This window comes from Bos taurus, chromosome 3, assembly GCF_002263795.3.
Source record: "Bos taurus isolate L1 Dominette 01449 registration number 42190680 breed Hereford chromosome 3, ARS-UCD2.0, whole genome shotgun sequence".
Taxonomy (NCBI): domain Eukaryota; kingdom Metazoa; phylum Chordata; class Mammalia; order Artiodactyla; family Bovidae; genus Bos; species Bos taurus.
In genome coordinates, this window is record NC_037330.1 from 54,447,711 (window position 1) to 54,465,837 (window position 18,127).

Consider the following 18,127-nt stretch of genomic DNA (forward strand, 5'->3'; position numbering starts at 1 on the left):
AATGTCTCTGCTTTTGAATATGCTATCTAGGTTGGTCATAACTTTTCTTCCAAGGAGTAATTGTCTTTTAATTTCATGGCTGCAGTCACCATCTGCAGTGATTTTGGAGCCCCAAAAGATAAAGTCTGACATTGTTTCCACTGTTTTCCCATCTATTTCCCATGAAGTGATGGGACCAGATGCCATGATCTTCGTTTTCTGAATGTTGAGCTTTAAGCCAACTTTTTCACTCTCCTCTTTCACTTTCATCAAGAGGCATTTTAGTTCCTCTTCACTTTCTGCCATAAGGATGGTGTTATCTGCATATCTGAGGTTATTGATATTTCTCCCAGCAATCTTGATTCTAGCTTTTGCTTCTTCTAGCCAGCGTTTCTCATGATGTACTCTGCATATAAGTTAAATAAACAGGGTGACAATATTCAGCCTTGACATACTCCTTTCCTATTTGGGACCAGTCTGTTGTTCCCTTTCCAGTTCTAACTGTTGCTTCCTGACCTGCATACAGGTTTCTCAAGAGGCAGGTCAGGTGGTCTGGTATTCCCATCTCTTTCAGAATTTTCCACAGTTTATTGTGATCCACACAGTCAAAGGCTTTGGCATAGTCTATAAAGCAGAAATAGATGTTTTTCTGGAACTCTCTGGCTTTTCCCATGATCCAGTGGATGTTGGCAATTTGATCTCTTGTTCCTCTGCCTTTTCTAAAACCAGCTTGAACATCTGGAAGTTCACGGTTCACGTATTTAATCTCCCCCTAAATCAATGTTGGTGGCTCAGGAATTATAGGGCCTTAGTAATTTTCCCAACTTGGATTTAAGTCTTGAATCTACCTAGTGTAGTCTCAGAATTCTAGAAAAATCTGTCTCTGATATTGTCACATATACCTTTACAGTTACAACACGCTCTGCAGCTCCAAATACGGTATCATTTTATTTTATGAAATAAGTGTATGGCAATCTGACTAAGGATTTTTATACTGTTCTAGATGATTTTGCAGCTAGAAAACTCTGCATAGGGAATATGTGCCATAGCACTAGCTCCTGGGGAGTCTTGGCCATAGAACTTTGAGACAACATTCTGCCTGTCCTTCCTTTCTCCTCATTGCCGTCTAGGTACAGATGGGATAACTACCGGGGTCCAGGCCCGGTTGGATCCAGGGATTGCCTCGGGAGGACGGCATTGGCGAAAGGATAGATAAAAGGAGAAAGAGACAGAGGCCTGAACTAACTGATTTACGCAGAAAGCCAATAAAACCTGGGACATCAGGTTTGCACTGACCATGGAGGCCATAGGCGCCCTCTCAAATCGTGGAAAGTACCCCACCTTAGGCACCTTCTCGAGTGGGTCTTAGAAGCCCAGGCAAATAAGTGGTCTCAGAGGGCCCCTGTGCTCCAAATTAGTCATCCTGAAGGAAGAACAGAGAAGAAAAGGAGAGAAAAGGAAACAAGAAAGAACAACATGGGGAGACTAAGCTTGATGAGCATGGCCCGCAACTTTATTTTCCAAAGTAGCTTTTATAACTCAAGTTGTACATAGAGGATAATAGCGGGTGTAGAGTCATGGAAGGTCAACAGTCCTTGACCCTCACCGAAGCCAGGCTTTCTTTCTGAAAACATATCATATGCAAAGGCTTTAGGTGATTTACATCATCTTCTGGCCAGGAGGCCTGTTAACATTTTATGACCCTTTCTTCTGAATAATGGTTAGTCAATCAGAAAACTTATTTTCTCTAAAGGTGATTATTCTAAAGTCAGGCGCCACCCTCTGAAAGCATTAGATAAAGTTGCATGCCTATAGGGCAAAAGTGTGGTGGGTTATAACAAGAAAAGAATTAACTCAAGGGTCCAAGGTTACAAACATTAAAGCTACTCCATACATTTCTATATACCAACTATATTAATCAATACACTCCCAGGGACACAGTAGGTAAGGGATATGGAAACTTGGCAACAAGCACTAGCTCAAAAAAGAAATCCTCTACTAGTTCTATTCTAACAATTTTAACTCTCTGAGAAGCTCTGCACTGTTAGAATATCTTAAGCTTCCCGTGCCTCTCATGGTTGGGAGGCTGTGAACAATCACATGCGTAGCTGCAGGAGTCCGAACAAACCTGTCAGGCAAGCTAGAAAGTCATCAGAGGGGTTTGAACTGAAACACTCCTATTATGCCCAGGAGACTTATTAACTAGAGCTCTAAGTTGATTTTCTTCAGAGAAAGGTGATCGCGGATAGCCCCCTGTTAATGTCAGAAGAGTTGGTGAAAGTCGTGAAATAGCAAAACAGACAGATTTTGGTTTTGGGGTAGATGCTTGGGCAGGTCCAGGGGGCCTCTCGAGTTCTGATTCGCCTTTGCATGTCAAATCCTCTCCGCATGACCTTTGTCATGGGTGGGAACTCCCGTGCTGGCTCCTGGCAGATAACCAAACCCTGATTCACAGGGTTAAAGACCTGTAACAGAAACTGGTGACTAAGTGAAATTCTTGAGCTCCTTTTACAGAACAGCAGGTAAGGGAACAGGTTGTTTGAAAACTCCTATTGTAACACAATAAAACTGGTCGATACCAGGTCAAACCAATACAGCTCATCAGAATCTGCACAGAAGAGACCTTTATGTCCCATAGGCGACCCACTGTCATCACAGCCCAAAATTCACCAACCTGTTTCACACCAAATCCTCTGTATTTGCACATGTCCCATGAAGAAGCATGTAACCAAGATAAACTTGCACAGAACACCAATTATCTCACTTTTCCTTACCACCAATCACCTTTCTCTAAGGCCTAAGACCATTCTGCTTCTTTCTCCTGTCAATATTCTAAGCCCCTGTCTTCCTGGGAGGCAGACCTGAGACTTGTTCTCTTGCCTCCTTACTGGGTGGCCTCTGCTGCAAACCTTGGTGTCTCAGTGTTTTGGCTTGTAGCTCCTTGGGCAAAGGAACCTGGTTCCCTAACAGCAGCAGTCAGGCTTTTAACTTGTAGGTTAGTACAACACCTTAGGATACAGAAAAGAATGGAAGAAATCTGAATTAACCCCCAAACCCCAAAGGTGGATCCACCTTAGTAAAAGAACAGAAAAAAAAAAAAAAAAAGTGAATATTTCTGGGCTATAAAATCAAGGTTAAATACACAGGTTCCTCTGTCCATGGAATTCTCCAGGCAGGAACACTGCAGTGGGTTACCATTTCCTTCTCCAGTAAAGAAAGAAATCACCGAGTTAAAAAGAAAATACTTTTTTAAAAAAGGAAAGAGAAAAATAAACTAATTAAAGGGCTTTTCAACTGAAGAAAAATTAATTAAAAAATCCCTTCTTTCACAAAAACACTCCTGAGAGACAGGCTGTTGAACTCTCATCCTACCATTATTTGGGTCTCATTCACTGTGGGGTCAGGAATGCCTAAGTCACCTGTGGAGGAGGGACGAAGTTGAGTTTACTCAGCCAGGCAGGGAGGAACCCTTATCTCCCTGGCTTTCCTGGAAGGCATCTAGGTTACTGCCTCCAGGAAAGGGGAAAAAAAAAAATAGAAGTCCTTCTGTCCTTTCAATTTCGATTCTCTTAAACCCCACCCACACCGGGTGACTTTTAATAACCAACTGGCTTTTCAGCTGCTGAATATAAGAGCAGTATCCAAAGGAGCCAGAAGCAAGAGGAGCCCTAGGGGCGATCCAGAGCAGCTGACTTGACTCCCAGCTGCAGTATCTATTCCAAGTAAGTTTGCTCCTAAACTTGACCTTCCAAGCACTCTTCTTTCAAATAACGACAATAAAATCCCCCAGTGCAGGCCCTATCCTGGGGGAGGGGAGGTGAGGATGGCCCTGTGGGGTCAGAGCATAGCTCAAGCAGCTCAGAGTGGGTTGGCTTTGAGGCATGTCACCCTGATGCTCTGCTCCTCTTGGAGCATGTAGCAGTTGCTGCTGTTCAGCTGCTAAGATGGTGTCCGACTCTTTGCGACCCCATGGGCTGCAGCACCCCAGCCTCCACTACTTCCTGGGGTTTGCTCAAACTCATGTCCATTTAGTCCATGATGCCATCCAATCATTTCATCCTCTTTCACCCCTTCTGTTTCGGCCCTCAATCTTTCCCAGCACCAGGGTCTTTTCCAATATGTTGGCTCTTCATATCAGGTAGCCAATATTGGAACTTTAGCTTCAGCAACTGTGAATGAATGAATGAATTCCAATGAAGTCCTTCCAATGAATATTCAGAATTGAATTCCTTTAGGATTGACTGGTTTGATCTCCTTGTTGTCCAAGGGAACGACCTAAGCAGGGCTGGAGCAAAAAGTCCGGCATGGGACAAGGAGGAGAGTATGCTTCATCTTCTGAGAAAAAGGGGCTGAAGTCCTTTTTAGGACTGAGGGGCCAAATTCCCAGCCCCCTCGCAGAAGCCCTGGGTGCAGTCTCCTCCTCCAACCCCCTCCATCATGACTGCATCCCGCTGGGCACTTGTGGTAGTCCACAGACAGTTTAAATCCTAACAGATTAACAGTGGATTTTTTTTTCTTAACATTCAATATTCTGAATAATACAAAATTATTATTTGAAATAATTCAATCTCATTCTTAATGAAAAAATACTAACTGTAAGCCTATTTGTGTTTATTTACCATGCTTTTTTTTTTTTTTTTTTAATACCTGGTCAATACAAATACTTCCATTTATAACTTCTGATGCTTGCTGAAAATACAGAGTGTGGGGTACTTTTAACTATCACTTCAAATAACTCTACTTAATAGTAACCATTGGAAACTGTTCATCATCTTCTGCCACCTAGTAACCCTATTTCATTCTAGTTATTTAATTTTGAAGTTTCTTGGTTTGGAAACCTCAGAATATTTTTAATTAAAAAAAAATACACTGTAAACTCATGGACTCCTACCAAAGCTTTATGAATATTTTGACTCAGAAGTGAATGCTACTATTCCTGTTGCTTAAAACTGTTCACCTTAAAAATAGTGATTTTTCAAGTAAAAATGGGTTTACTCAGGAATTGCAGGGGAATTGTCATTTGGGACAAGCAAGCTGTAGCAAAAGACATGGGGCAAATTCAACCAAGAAAAAGAGGAAGTTCCTCTGTCTTATTTTATAGACAAGAGTAGTAAGTTGGAAAGGATTGTTTTAAAAGAAAGTCCATTGGAGAAAAGGGAGAGTTCAAGGTAATGACCCTTTTTCCTTGGCTAGGTTGCTGAGGTACTCCTGGGTTCTTCTAGGAGATCTGAGGCATACTTTTTCCTGTTGGGGCCTCTCACTGGAGAATCTCCTGTTGAAGAGTTTTTCCTTGGGATTTGTGATTGTCAATTCTCATAACTGATCTCCAGTGGTACTGTGTGAGAGCTCTTCTTTCTGGCCTGCTGATTCCATTTGAGTGAAGTTTCCTTTTATTAATTTTCACCTAACACAGCTGTAAAAGGTCATTTTACTGCTCTGTCTCTGCTCCCCATCCACTGTAGGAAGAAAAAAAAAGAGTAAGAGAGAGTGAGAGAAGAAGAATTTTCAGAGAGGAATTCTTTTGAGCAAATTCATGTTTTTTCCTGACTGAGAGATTTTAGATAACTTATATTTCTTGGCAAATTGCAACTTACACAATGCACCAACACATTATAACATATTGTCCAACTTATTTACTGTTGAAGTCATACATTAATGCAGGAAAAGTTTTAAAAACTTTCTGAGAACTTATATCTTACCATCTGTATAGTAATGAATCAGGCAGGAATTACTGTTTTTCTTATAACACTGGTAAGAAAATGGAGGCTTTGCACGTAAGTTCCTTTCTCAAGGTTTCAACAGACAATAAGTGACTTGAACCCTCAGGTTTGAACCCTGGCAGCCCAACTTCAGAACTTGTACTTGGACATCTCGGGGCAGCTTTCAGCTCCTCCAGCCTGACTCTTCCCCCATTGCTGTTCTCCCTCTCAGTTGTTACTGCTTGGGCCTCCCAGCCTGCTCATCTTCCTCTTGGGTTGTGTCCTCCCACTGCTGCAACCAGGGAAGGAAGTGTTACTTTCTCAGGCCAAAGCCAACTCTCCCCTTTCATTCAGAAATTACCCTCCCAGTCTTCAGAGACACACAGTTGTAAAATTAAATAGGATTGACTATGTGCTTGTATAACTTGAAGAGTATGGTAAGCATTATGACATATGTAATCCTCCTAATGACCCCAATACCTATGTGGATCACAGCCTTTTCATGGTGAAGGGACATCACCAGATAGTCAATACTGAAATCAGACTGATATATTCTATGCAGCCCAGATTGGTGGATCTCTATACAGTCAGCAAAAACAAGACCTAGAGCTGACTGTGGCTCAGATAATGAGATCTTCATTGAAAAAGTTAAGGCTTAAATTGAAGAAAGTAGTGAAAACTGCTAGTCCATTAGGTATGACCTAAATATATCCCCTTAGGAGACTGGTTTGGTTTGTGACCCTATGGACTGTAGCCTGCCAGGCTCCTCTGTGCATGGGATTATTCTCCAGGCACGAAAACTAGAGTGGGTTGCCAATTCCTTCTCCAGGGGATGTTCCCAACCCAGAAATTGAATGCAGATCTCCTGCATTGCAGGCAGATTCTTTACTGACTGTGCTACAAGGGAAGCCCTTGATTATACACTGGAGGTGATAAATAGATTCAAAAGATTAGATCTGATAGAGTACCTGAAGAACTATGGACAGAGATTCATAACATTGTACAAGAGGCAATGATGAAAACAATCCTCTCCCCTGCAAAAAAAAAAAAAAAAAAGAAAGGCAAGAAAGCAAAGTGGTTGTCTTAGGAGGCCTTACATGTAGCTGCGAAAAGAAAAGACGTGAAAGGCAAGGGAGAAAGGAAAAGATAAACCCAACTGAATGCAGAGTTTCAGAGAATAACAAGGAGAAATAAAAAGGCCTTCTTAAGTGAACAATGCAAAGAAATAGAGGAAAACAATAGAATGGTAAAGACTGGAGATGTCCTCAAGAAAACTGGAGATATCGAGAGAACCATTTCATGCAAACATGGGCACAATTAAGGATAGAAACAGTAACAGAAGCAGAAGAGATTAAGAAGAGGTGGCAAGAATACACAGAAGACCTACACACACAAAAACTTAATGTCCTAGATAACCACGATGGAGTGATCACTCACCTAGCATCAGATATCCTGGAGTGTGAAGTCAAGTGCACCTTAGGAAGCATTACTATGAACAAAGCTAGTGGAGGAGGTGGAATTCCAGCTGAGCTATTTCAAATCCTAAAGGGTGGTGCTATTAAAGTGCTGCACTCAATATATCAGCAAATATGGAAACCCAGCAGTGGCCCCAGGACTGGAAAAGGTCAGTTTTCATTCCAATCCAAAAGAAGGGCAATGACAAAGAATGCTCAAACTACTGTCCAGTCTCCCTCATTTCACATGCTAGCAAGGAAATGCTCAAAATCCTTCAAGCTTGGCTTCAGCCATACATGAAATGAGAACTTCCAGATGTACAAACTGGATTTAGAAAAGGGAGAGGAACCAGGGATCAAATTGCCAACATCTGTTGGATCATAGAAAAACCATGGGAATTCCAAAACAAAAACAAAAAAATCTACTTCTGCTTCATTGACTATGCTAAAGCCTTTAACTGTGTGGATCATAAAAAACTGTGTAAAAATCTGCAGGAGACATGAATATCAGACCACCTTAAATACCTCCTGAGAAACCTGTATGCAAGTAAAGAAGCAACAATTAGAACTGGACATGGAACAATGGACTGTTTCAAAATTGGGAAAGGATGATGACAAGGCTTTATACTGACATCCTGCTTATTTATTAATAATGTACATGCAGAGTAGATGATGAAAAATGCTGGTTTGAATGAATCACAAGCTGGAATCAAGATGGCTAGGAGAAATATCAACAAGCTCAGATATGCAGACGATACTACTCTAATGGCAGAAATTGAAGAGGAACTAAAGAGTTTTTCATGAGGGAGAAAGAGGAGAGTGAAAAAGCTGACTTAAAACTCAACATTCAGAAAACTAAGACCATGGCATCCAGTCGAAGCAGTGACAGATTTTATTTTCATGGGCTCTAAAATCACTGCAGATAGTGACTGCAGTCATGAAATTAATAAACCCACACACCTATGGACACCTTATCTTTGACAAAGGAGGCAAGAATATACAGTGGAGAAAAGATAATCTCTTTAACAAGTGGTGCTGGGAAAACTGGTCAACCACTTGTAAAAGAATGAAACTAGAACACTTTCTAACACCATACACAAAAATAAACTCAAAATGGATTAAAGATCTAAACATAAGACCAGAAACTATAAAAATCTTAGAGGACAATATAGGCAAAACACTCTCTGACATACTTCACAGCAGGATCCTCTATGACCCACCTCCCAGAATATTAGAAACAAAAGCAAAAATAAACAAATGGGATCTAATTAAAATTAAAAGCTTCTTCACAACAAAAGAAACTATAAACAAGATGAAAAGGCAGCCTTCATAATGGGAGAAAATAATAGCAAATGAAGCACCTGACAAGCAACTAATCTCAAAAACATACAAATAACTCCTTCAGTGCAATTTCAGAAAAATAAACGGCCCAGTCAAAAAATGGGCCAAAGAACTAAATAGACATTTTTCCAAAGAAGACATACAGATGGCTAACAAACATGTGAAAAGATGCTCAACATCACTCATTATCAGGGAAATGCAAATCAAAACCACAATGAGGTACCATTTCACGCCAGTCGGAATGGCTGCGATCCCAAAGTCTACAAGCAATAAACGCTGGAGAGGTTGTGGAGAAAAGGGAATCCTCTTACACTATTTGTGGGAATGCAAACTAGTACAGCCACTATGGAGAACAGTGTGGAGATTCCTTAAAAAACTGGAAATAGAACTGCCACATGACTCAGCAATCCCACTGTTGGGCCTACACCCTGAGGAAACCAGAAGGGAAAGAGACATGTGTACCCCAATGTTCATCGCAGCACTGTTTATAATAGCCAGGATATGGAAGCAACCTAGATGTCCATCAGCAGATGCATGGATAAGAAAGCTGTGGTACATATACACAATGGAGTATTACTCAGCCATTAAAAAGAATACATTTGAATCAGTTCTAATGAGATGGATGAAACTGGAACCTATTATACAGAGTGAAGTAAGCCAGAAAGAAAAATACCAATATAGTATACTAACGCATATATATGGAATTTAGAAAGATGGTAATGACAACCCTGTATGTGAGACAGCAAAAGAGAAACAGATGTATAGAACAGTCTTTTGGACTCTGTGTGAGAGGGAGGGGTGGATGATTTGGGAGAATGGCATTAAAACATGTATAATATCATATAAGAAACAAATCGCCAGTCCAGGTTTGATGCAGGATACAGGAAGCTTAGGGCTGGTGCACTGGGATGACCTGGAGGGATGGTATAGGGAGGGAGGTGGGAGGGGGGTTCAGTATGTGGTACACGTGTACACAGGTGGTGGATGCATGTTGATGTATGGCAAAACCAATACAATATTGTAAAGTAAAAAAAAAAAAAAAAAATTAAAACAAACAAAAAACACTTGCTCTCAAACCAGTGAATCCGAAAGTGGTTTTCTTGTACACAACAGATAATTGAGTTTTGTGTTTTTAATCCACTATGACAGTCTCTTTCTTTTAACTGGTGTATTTAGACTATTGATATTGAAATTGATTACTGATAAAGTAGGATTAATATCCACCTGACTTTATACTTTTCACTATTCATTGCCCATATCTTTGTCACTATTTTATCTTTCACTCCTTTTCTAACTTTTGGTTTTAATTATGCATTTTATATGATTCTATTTTCTATCCTTTCTTAGCATAGCAATTATACCCTTTAAAAAATTGTTTTAAACTGTTTGCCCTAGAAATTGCAATATACATTTCTAACCAATCCATGTTCAGTGTCAAATAACACTATACCACATCACCAATAGCACAAGCACCTTAAAATGACAAAATATTCCTAATTCTTCTCTCTGGTCTTTTGTATCATTGCTATAATTCATTTCACTCATACATACTCTTCAATCTTCAAATACGTTGGTGCTATTATTGTTTTAGTAAATTGTTGTATGTTAGATCAACTTAGAATAAGAGAAATATATTTTTATTTTCTTGCCATTTATTCCTCCTTCAGTGCTCTTCCAGTCTTTATGTAGATCCAAATTTCTGATATATCATTTTCCTCCTCTGAAGAACTTTAAACATTTCTTACAAATCAGGGTTCCTGGTGAGAGATTCCCTCAATTTTTGTTTGTCTGAGGAAGTACTTATTTCTCCTTCACTCAGAAGAATCATTTCAGTAGACACAGAATTCTAATTTGGTGCTGCTATTTCTTTCAAGATTTTGATTATTTCACTCCATTCTCTTCTTGCTTGTATGCTTTCAAAGGAGACGTCTGATATAATTCTTACCCTAGTGCTTCTATGAGTAAAATAAAATCTCTTTGGCTTATTTCAAGATTTTCTCTTTGCCTTTGATTTTCTGTAGTTAAATATGATGTGCTTTTCAATTTGAGAAGTTTTTATTGACACACCTCCAAATTCACTGAGTCCGTCCCAATCATGTTCAGTCTACTGATGAACCCACCAAAGACAATCTTCATTCTGTCAGCCTGTTTTTAGTTTCTTGTATCTCCTTACAATTGTGGGAATTTCCATTTCTCTCCCTACATTACTCACTTGTTCATTCACGTTTTCCTCTTCTCCATTAGATTTCTTAGCATATTAATCACAGTAATTTTAAATTTAGCTGTCTGATAATTTCCAATTATTTGCAAATTGCCTTGTCTGAGTCTGGTTCTGATACTTGATTTGATGCTTCAGACTGCTTTTATGCCTTTTAGCATGTCTAGTAATTTTTTGTTGAAAGCTGGCATAGTTTAATATTTTGAAGGACCTGAGGTAAATATGTCTATAGTGTGAGGTTTTATGTTAACGGTCAACAGGTTAGATTGTGTTTACCACTTGTTTTAGCTGCTGTGTCAGGAAATAAAATTTCCTTACTGTTAATGTTTTTGTCTCTTTGCTATCTTTTGGTTTCCCTAGAAGAGTGGTCCTCAAACGTCTTGGATTCAGGGACTGGTCTTATGGAAGACAATGGGAGTGGAGGTAAAGGATAGTTCAAGTGGCGATACTAGTGATGGGGAGTGGCACATGAAACTTCCCTTTCTTGCCCTGCAGCTCACTTCCTGCTGTGAAAAGTTCCTAACAGGCATTGACCAGTACCAGTCTGCAGCAGGGGGTGAGGGGAGTTGGGACCCCTGCCTGCCCTAGAGAACTTTTATCAGTTTGGTTCAGTTCAGTAGCTCAGTCGTGTCCGACTCTTTGCGACCCCATGAATCGCGCAGCACGCCAGGCCTCTCTGTCCATCACCATGTCTTGGAGTTCACTCAGACTCACGTCCATCGAGTCAGTGATGCCATCCAGCCATCTCATCCTCTGTTGTCCCCTTCTCCTCCTGCCCCCAATCCCTCCCAGCATCAGAGTCTTTTCCAACGAGTCAACTCTTTGCATGAGGTGGCCAAAGTACTGGACTTTCAGCTTTAGCGTCATTCCTTCCAAAGAAATCCCAGGGCTGATCTTCTTCAGAATAGACTGATTGGATATCATTTTATACTACCATCAAAATCAGTACTTCTCCTCAAATATCATATGTTGAAAAACTTATTCCCAATGTGCTGGTTTTGGTGGTGGGGCCTTTAGGAAGTGATTAGTTCATGAGCCCAGAACAATCATGAATGAGTGTAATGCTTACATAAATTCATACCACGTACCATGCCCATACCACACCCTTGCTATGGAGGTTATATTTTTAGTCTTTTGAGGAACTTTCATACTGTTTTTCATAGTCGCTCCATCAATTTACATTCCCACCAATAGGGTACATAACAAACGCTATAGTTTAAAAACCTTTTGCATTCACTTTAAAGGCATTGTTACTCTGTAGATTATTCTGGTTGACATTTTTCATTCAACACTTTAAAAGAGATGTTATTCCACTTTCTCCTAGCTTATGTAATTTCCAGCAATGTTTCTTTCCAAGCCTAGTTTTTGCTCTTTTGTATGCAATGTTTCTTTTTTCACTGCTTGTCTCTAAGATTTTCTGTTCATAATAGGCTTTTATTACTAGTCTGTGGGGTGCAAGGCCGTATTTATCTTATATTTGTTTTGTTTGGGGCTCTGTGAACCTTTGATTGGTCATTTGTCTCTTTTATTAATTTTGGGAAATTTTCTCTTCAAGTATTTTTCCTGCCTCTTTCTTTACTTCTTCTATTTTTATTTTTCCAGTTATGTGCACGGAAACCTTTTGTCATTGTACTGGGGGATATCCTAAACTATTGAAGGCTCAGAATATTTTTTTCTCTCTATTTCTGTGTTTCCATGTGGTTAATGACTATTGATCTATCTCAGATTGTATGGTTCTTTCCACCAATTTGTTCACATATTTTCTGTTAATTCCTTTAAAAGAATTCTTAGTCACTGATATTGTGCTTTACTTTTATAGGATTTCCATTTAACTCTGTTAATAGCATGCAGTCTTTAAAAAATTTTAATGTGTTCATGTGTGTTATTCACCTTTCCAGGAGATTTTTCAACATAGTAATAGTGATTTCAAAGGCCCCGATTGTTCCACATTAGGTTTATTTCTGATATTGTTTCTGTTCTTTGTTTTATCTCATTATGATGCATAGTTTTAACTTGGGTTTTTTTGTTTGTTTGTTTTTGTTTGTTTCTTGTTTTTGCTTGACTCCATTTTTATTATATGCTTAGCACTGTAAAAAAAAGTGGATATTGAGATAATAAGATTTATAGTTGAAAAATAGCACAACCTCTATTTTGGTTAGGATGATTGTGGGGGGCATTTATTCAGTGTAGTAATACATCTGTGCTGAGTTTTGTTGTTGCTACACTACATCAAGTCCACCACAAGCTTCACATTCCTCCAGTGGAATTCTACTATTTGTAGTGGAAGACCTGAAGCACCAGAAGACTCTTTTAGTTTTCCTCTTCCATCCTCAACCTTTAGCAGACCCTGCATACTTGTCTTGTGGGCAGTCTCTGTGCTCTTGACCTATTCCAATGGTAGACTGCTGTTTTTGTTTTGTTGTTGTTTATTTACTTACTGCAAGGCTTTGTTGAATGCCTGCATATTCTTAGGTTTTCCAGGTAAATCTGTTGCACCTAAAACCTTGAAAAACTCAGTCAGTCTGCCCAACAAAGGTTATTGCATATCTCCTGCCCTGCAGCTACTATTTCTTATGATACCTGATGGCCAATGGAAGATTTTATATGAGTATGTGTGAATTTCTCTTATGTCAAGTTTTATTGGGGATTCTGGCCATTGTGCAATATGCAGGAAGTTTATTAAAATTTTTGTTATTCTAATATCTGTAATCAGATAAAAGATAACTTGTTTATGTGGCTCATCTTCTCAAAAGGGATTGCAACTCTTTGAAATTCTATCTTCTTGCTTTGTGACCTAACTTGGGATAGGTTTTTAAAAGAATGATTTTATAGATTATTTGGCCTTTTTTTTCTTTTCAGATTGGAGCAATGTTCTCTTGAGACATTTTGGATTCTTAGTAGTTTGGAACATGGATCTCATTTCTCTTGATTAGTCACTCTAAGTTTACCAATTTCATAAACTACCAATTTTACAAACATTTTGGTTGCTTTGACTCTCTTATTATATAGTGGTTTTCTACTTCACTAAGTCTGTTTTGCTTTTATTTTGGTTTCTTCTACTATTTCTGCATTTGGATCACTTGAAGAGATTGATATTTAGCTTGTTTTCTACTTTAATTCTTTACTAGTTTATGGCCTGAGGATATGAATTTCACTGAAATTAGTGATTTAACTGCATCTTGAAGTCTGAAATATAGTATTATCAGTATTGCTCATTTAAAAATATTTTCTATTTTTCAAAATAAAATTCTTTGTGGTGTATAGATTATTTAGAATTATAACATAAAAATATAAGAATCTTCAGTTATCTTTTTGTCACTGTTTTATAACATTGAAAAGTGAAAGTGTTAGTTGCTCAGTCGTGTCCAGCTCTTTGCAACCTCATGGACTATAGCCTACCAGGCTCCTTTGTCCATGGGATTCTCCAGGCAAGAATAGTGGAATGGGTAGCGATTCCCTTCTCCAGGGGATCTTTTCAGCCCAGGGATTGGACCTGGGTCTCCTGCATTTCAGGCAGATTCTTTAACATCTGAGCCACCAGGGAATATTTTTTTAACATAATATTATGGTAAATTGGTATACTCTGCTTAACTTTAATTTGTTAACCTGAAAAAATGTTTTCTACAGTGTTTGATCACAATTATAAGCATACTAAATATTTATTCAATTTGCTAATTATCCTCTTCAAAGCTTTGGGCTTCTCTGGTGGCTCAGATGTTAAAAAATTTGCCTACAATGCAGGAGATATGGGTCAAGAATATTCCCCTGGAGAATAAAGTGGTAACCCACACCAGTACTCTTGATGGAGAATTCCATGGACAGAGGAGCCTGATGAATTACAGTCCATGGAGTTGCAAAGAGTCAGACATGACTGAGTGACTAACACTTCACTTCACTTCAAGTCTTCAACATCATTACTGATTTTGTGTGTTCGTTCTATTAATTAATCTCTGAAGTGGGATAAGTGTGTCCTAAAAAATTGTGACTTTCCCTATTCTTTCAGTTCTGCCATTTCTCAATTTGTTGGAAGCCATATTATAAAGTGAAAGTGAAAGTCATTTAGTCGTGTCCGACTCTTTGTGATCCCATGGACTGTATAGTCCATGGAATTCTCCAGGCCAGAATACTGAAGTGGGTAGCCTTTCCCTTCTCCAGGGGATCTTCCCAACCCAGGGATCAAACCCAGGTCTCCCACATTGCAGGTGGATTCTTTACCAGCTGAGCCACAAGGTACATACATATACAACAATATTATGTCTTCTATAAAGCTGAAATTGTCTTCAAATTTCTGCATGCCTATAGACAGGCATTTTTGCTCTTAAAATCTATTTTTATATGCTGCTATATGTATTACTCTCACACACTATAGTCTGTTTTCATATAACACTTGTAGATACATTGGTAATAGTATATATCACGTTCCAGAGCCAAACATATCTGAGTGGCTTACAGTCTTCATCTAGAAACACAAATCTTTATACCCTCACTGACAACAACAAAAAGTTGATGAAAACAAGAGAAGAGATTCAGAGAAACAGAACAAGAGCAAGAGCAAAAAAAAAATTTTTTTCTTGGATCCATGTAACTGAGAAATGATTAATTTTATCTATTTTAGGTCATATGCCTCAGTTCAGTTCAGTCACTCAGTCATGTCCGACTCTTTGTGACCCAATGAATAGCAGCATGCCAGGCCTCCCTGTCCATCACCATCTCCTGGAGTTCACTTAAACTCACGTCCATCAAGTCGGTGATGCCATTGAGCCATCTCATCCTCTGTCATCCCCTTTTCCTCCTGCCCCCAATCCCTCCCAGCATCAGAGTCTTTTCCATTGAGACAACTCTTCTCATGAGGTGGCCAAAGTACTGGAGTTTCAGTTTTAGCATCGGTCCTTCCAAAGAACACCCAGGACTGATCTCTGTCAGAATGAACTGGTTGGATCTCCTTGCAGTCCAAGGGACTCTCAAGAGTCTTCTCCAACACCACAGTTCAAAAGCATCAATTCTTTGGTGCTCAGCTTTCTTCACAGTCCAACTCTCGCATCCATACATGACCACAGGAAAAACCATAGCCTTGACTAAACAGACCTTTGTTGGCAAAGTAATGTCTCTGCTTTTGAATATGCTATCTAGGTTGGTCATAACTTTTCTTCCAAGGAGTAAGTGTCTTTTAATTTCAAGCTGCAGTCACCATCTGCAGTGATTTTGGAGACCAAAAAGATAAAGTCTGACAGTGTTTCCACTGTTTCCGCATCTATTTCCCATGAAGTGATGGGACCAGATGTCATGATCTTCGTTTTCTGAATGTTGAGCTTTAAGCCAACTTTTTCACTCTCCTCTTTCACTTTCATCAAGAGGCTTTTTAGTTCCTCTTCACTTTCTGCCATAAAGGTGGTGTCATCTGCATATCTGAGGTTATTGATATTTCTTCCAGCAATCTTGATTCCAGCTTGTGCTTCTTCCAGTCCAGCGTTTCTCATGATGTACTCTGCATATAAGTTAAATAAACAGGATGACAATATTCAGCCTTGACATACTCCTTTCCTATTTTGGACCAGTCTGTTGTTCCCTGTCGAGCTCTAACTGTTGCTTCCTGACCTGCATACAGGTTTCTCAAAAGGCAGGTCTGGTAGTCTGGTATTCCCATCTCTTGAAGAATTTTCCACAGTTTATTGTGATCCACACAGTCAAAGGCTTTACCCTAGTCAATAAAGCAGAAATAGATGTTTTTCTGGAACTCTCTTGCTTTTTCGCTGATCCAGCGGATGTTGGCAATTTGATCTCTGGTTCCTCTGCCTTTTCTAAAACCAGCTTGAACATCTGGAAGTTCACAGTTCACGTATTTAATCTCCCCCCTAAATCAGTCTTGGTGGCTCAGGAATTATATGGCCACAGTAATTTTCCCAGATTGGATTTAAGTCTTGAATCTACCCAGTGTAGTCTCAGAATTCTAGAAAAATCTGTCCCTGATATTGTCACATATACCTTTACAGTTACAACACGCTCTGCAGCTCCAAATACAGTATCATTTTATTTTATAAAATAAGCATATGGCAATCTGACTAAGGATTTTAATACTGTTCTAGCTGATTTTGCAGCTAGAAAAGTCTGCATATGGAATACGTGCCAAAGCACTAGCTCCTGGGTAGTCTTGGCCATAGAACTTTGAGACTACATTCTGCCTGTCCTTCCTTTCTCCTCATTGCCGTCTAGGTACAGATGGGATAACTACCGGTGCCCAGCCCCGGTTGGATCCAGGGATTGCCTCGGGAGGATGACATTGGCGAAAGGATAGATAAAAGGAGAAAGAGACAGAGGCTTGAACTAACTGGTTTACGCAGAAAGCCAATAAAACCTGGGACATCAGGATTGCACTGACCATGGAGGCCACAGGCGCCCTCTCAAATCGCGGAAAGTGCCCCACCTTAGGCACCTTCTCGAGTGGGTCTTAGAAGCCCGGGCAAATAAATGGTCTCAGAGGGCCCCTGTGCTCCAAATTAGTCATCCTGAAGGAAGAACAGAGAAGAAAAGGAGAGAAAAGGAAACAAGAAAGAACAACATGGGGAGACTAAGTTTGATGAGCATCGCCCGCAACTTTATTTTCCAAAGTAGCTTTTATAACTTAAGTTGTGCATAGAGGATAAGAGGGGGTGCGGAGTCATGCAAGGTCAGCAGTCCTTGACTCTTATGGAAGCCAGGCTTTCTTTCTGAAAACTTATCATATGCAAAGGCTTTAGGTGATTTACATCATCTTCTGGCCAGGAGGCCTGTTAACATTTTATGACCCTTTCTTCTGAATAATGGTTAGTCAATCAGAAAACTTATTTTCTCTAAAGGTGATTATTCTAAAGTCAGGCGCCACCCTCTGAAAGCATTAGATAAAGTTGCATGCCTATAGGGCAAAAGTGTGGTGGGTTATAACAAGAAAAGAATTAACTCAAGGGTCCAAGGTTACAAACATTAAAGCTACTCCTTACATTTCTATATACCAACTATATTAATCAATACACTCCCAGGGACACAGTAGGTAAGAGATATGGAAACTTGGCAACAGGCACTAGCTCAAAAAAGAAATCCTCTACTAGTTCTATTCTAACAATTTTAACTCTCTGAGAAGCTCTGCAGTGTTAGAATATCTTTTTTTTTTATTTTTTGAAGTTAGAACACTCCCTTTTATTTTTTTTCTCCCTTTTACTAGACACAAAAATAAACTCAAAATGGCTTAAAGACTTCAATAAGACATGACATTATAAAACTTCTAGAAAAGAACACAGGCAAAACTCTGACATAAAATTGTACCAATGTTTTCTTAGGTCAGTTTCCCAAGGCCAAAGAAATAAAAGCAAAAATAAACAAATGGGACTTAGTCAAACTTGTAAGCTTTTGCACAGCAAGGGAAACCATAAACAAAACAAAATGACAACCTACAGAATGGGAGA

At 39.4% G+C, this 18,127-nt stretch overlaps 1 protein-coding gene across 3 annotated transcripts in view; it reads left to right on the forward strand.

The window, feature by feature from the left end:
• The first annotated feature begins 3,596 nt into the window (after window positions 1-3,596).
• GBP4 (guanylate binding protein 4) overlaps window positions 3,597-18,127 on the forward strand; it is a 56,269-nt gene continuing 41,738 nt past the window's right edge. The window contains exon 1 of one of the 3 annotated variants that reach the window (XM_005204307.5): window positions 3,597-3,701. Coding sequence is in view for 2 of the 3 variants with exons in the window: in XM_059884841.1 (XP_059740824.1) it covers window positions 11,103-11,114 (12 nt within the window). In the remaining variant the exon portion in view is untranslated. Of the gene's footprint in view, window positions 3,702-11,071; window positions 11,115-18,127 lie in introns of those variants that run through there. The other 2 variants (XM_059884841.1, XM_059884840.1) reach the window with 2 other exon arrangements.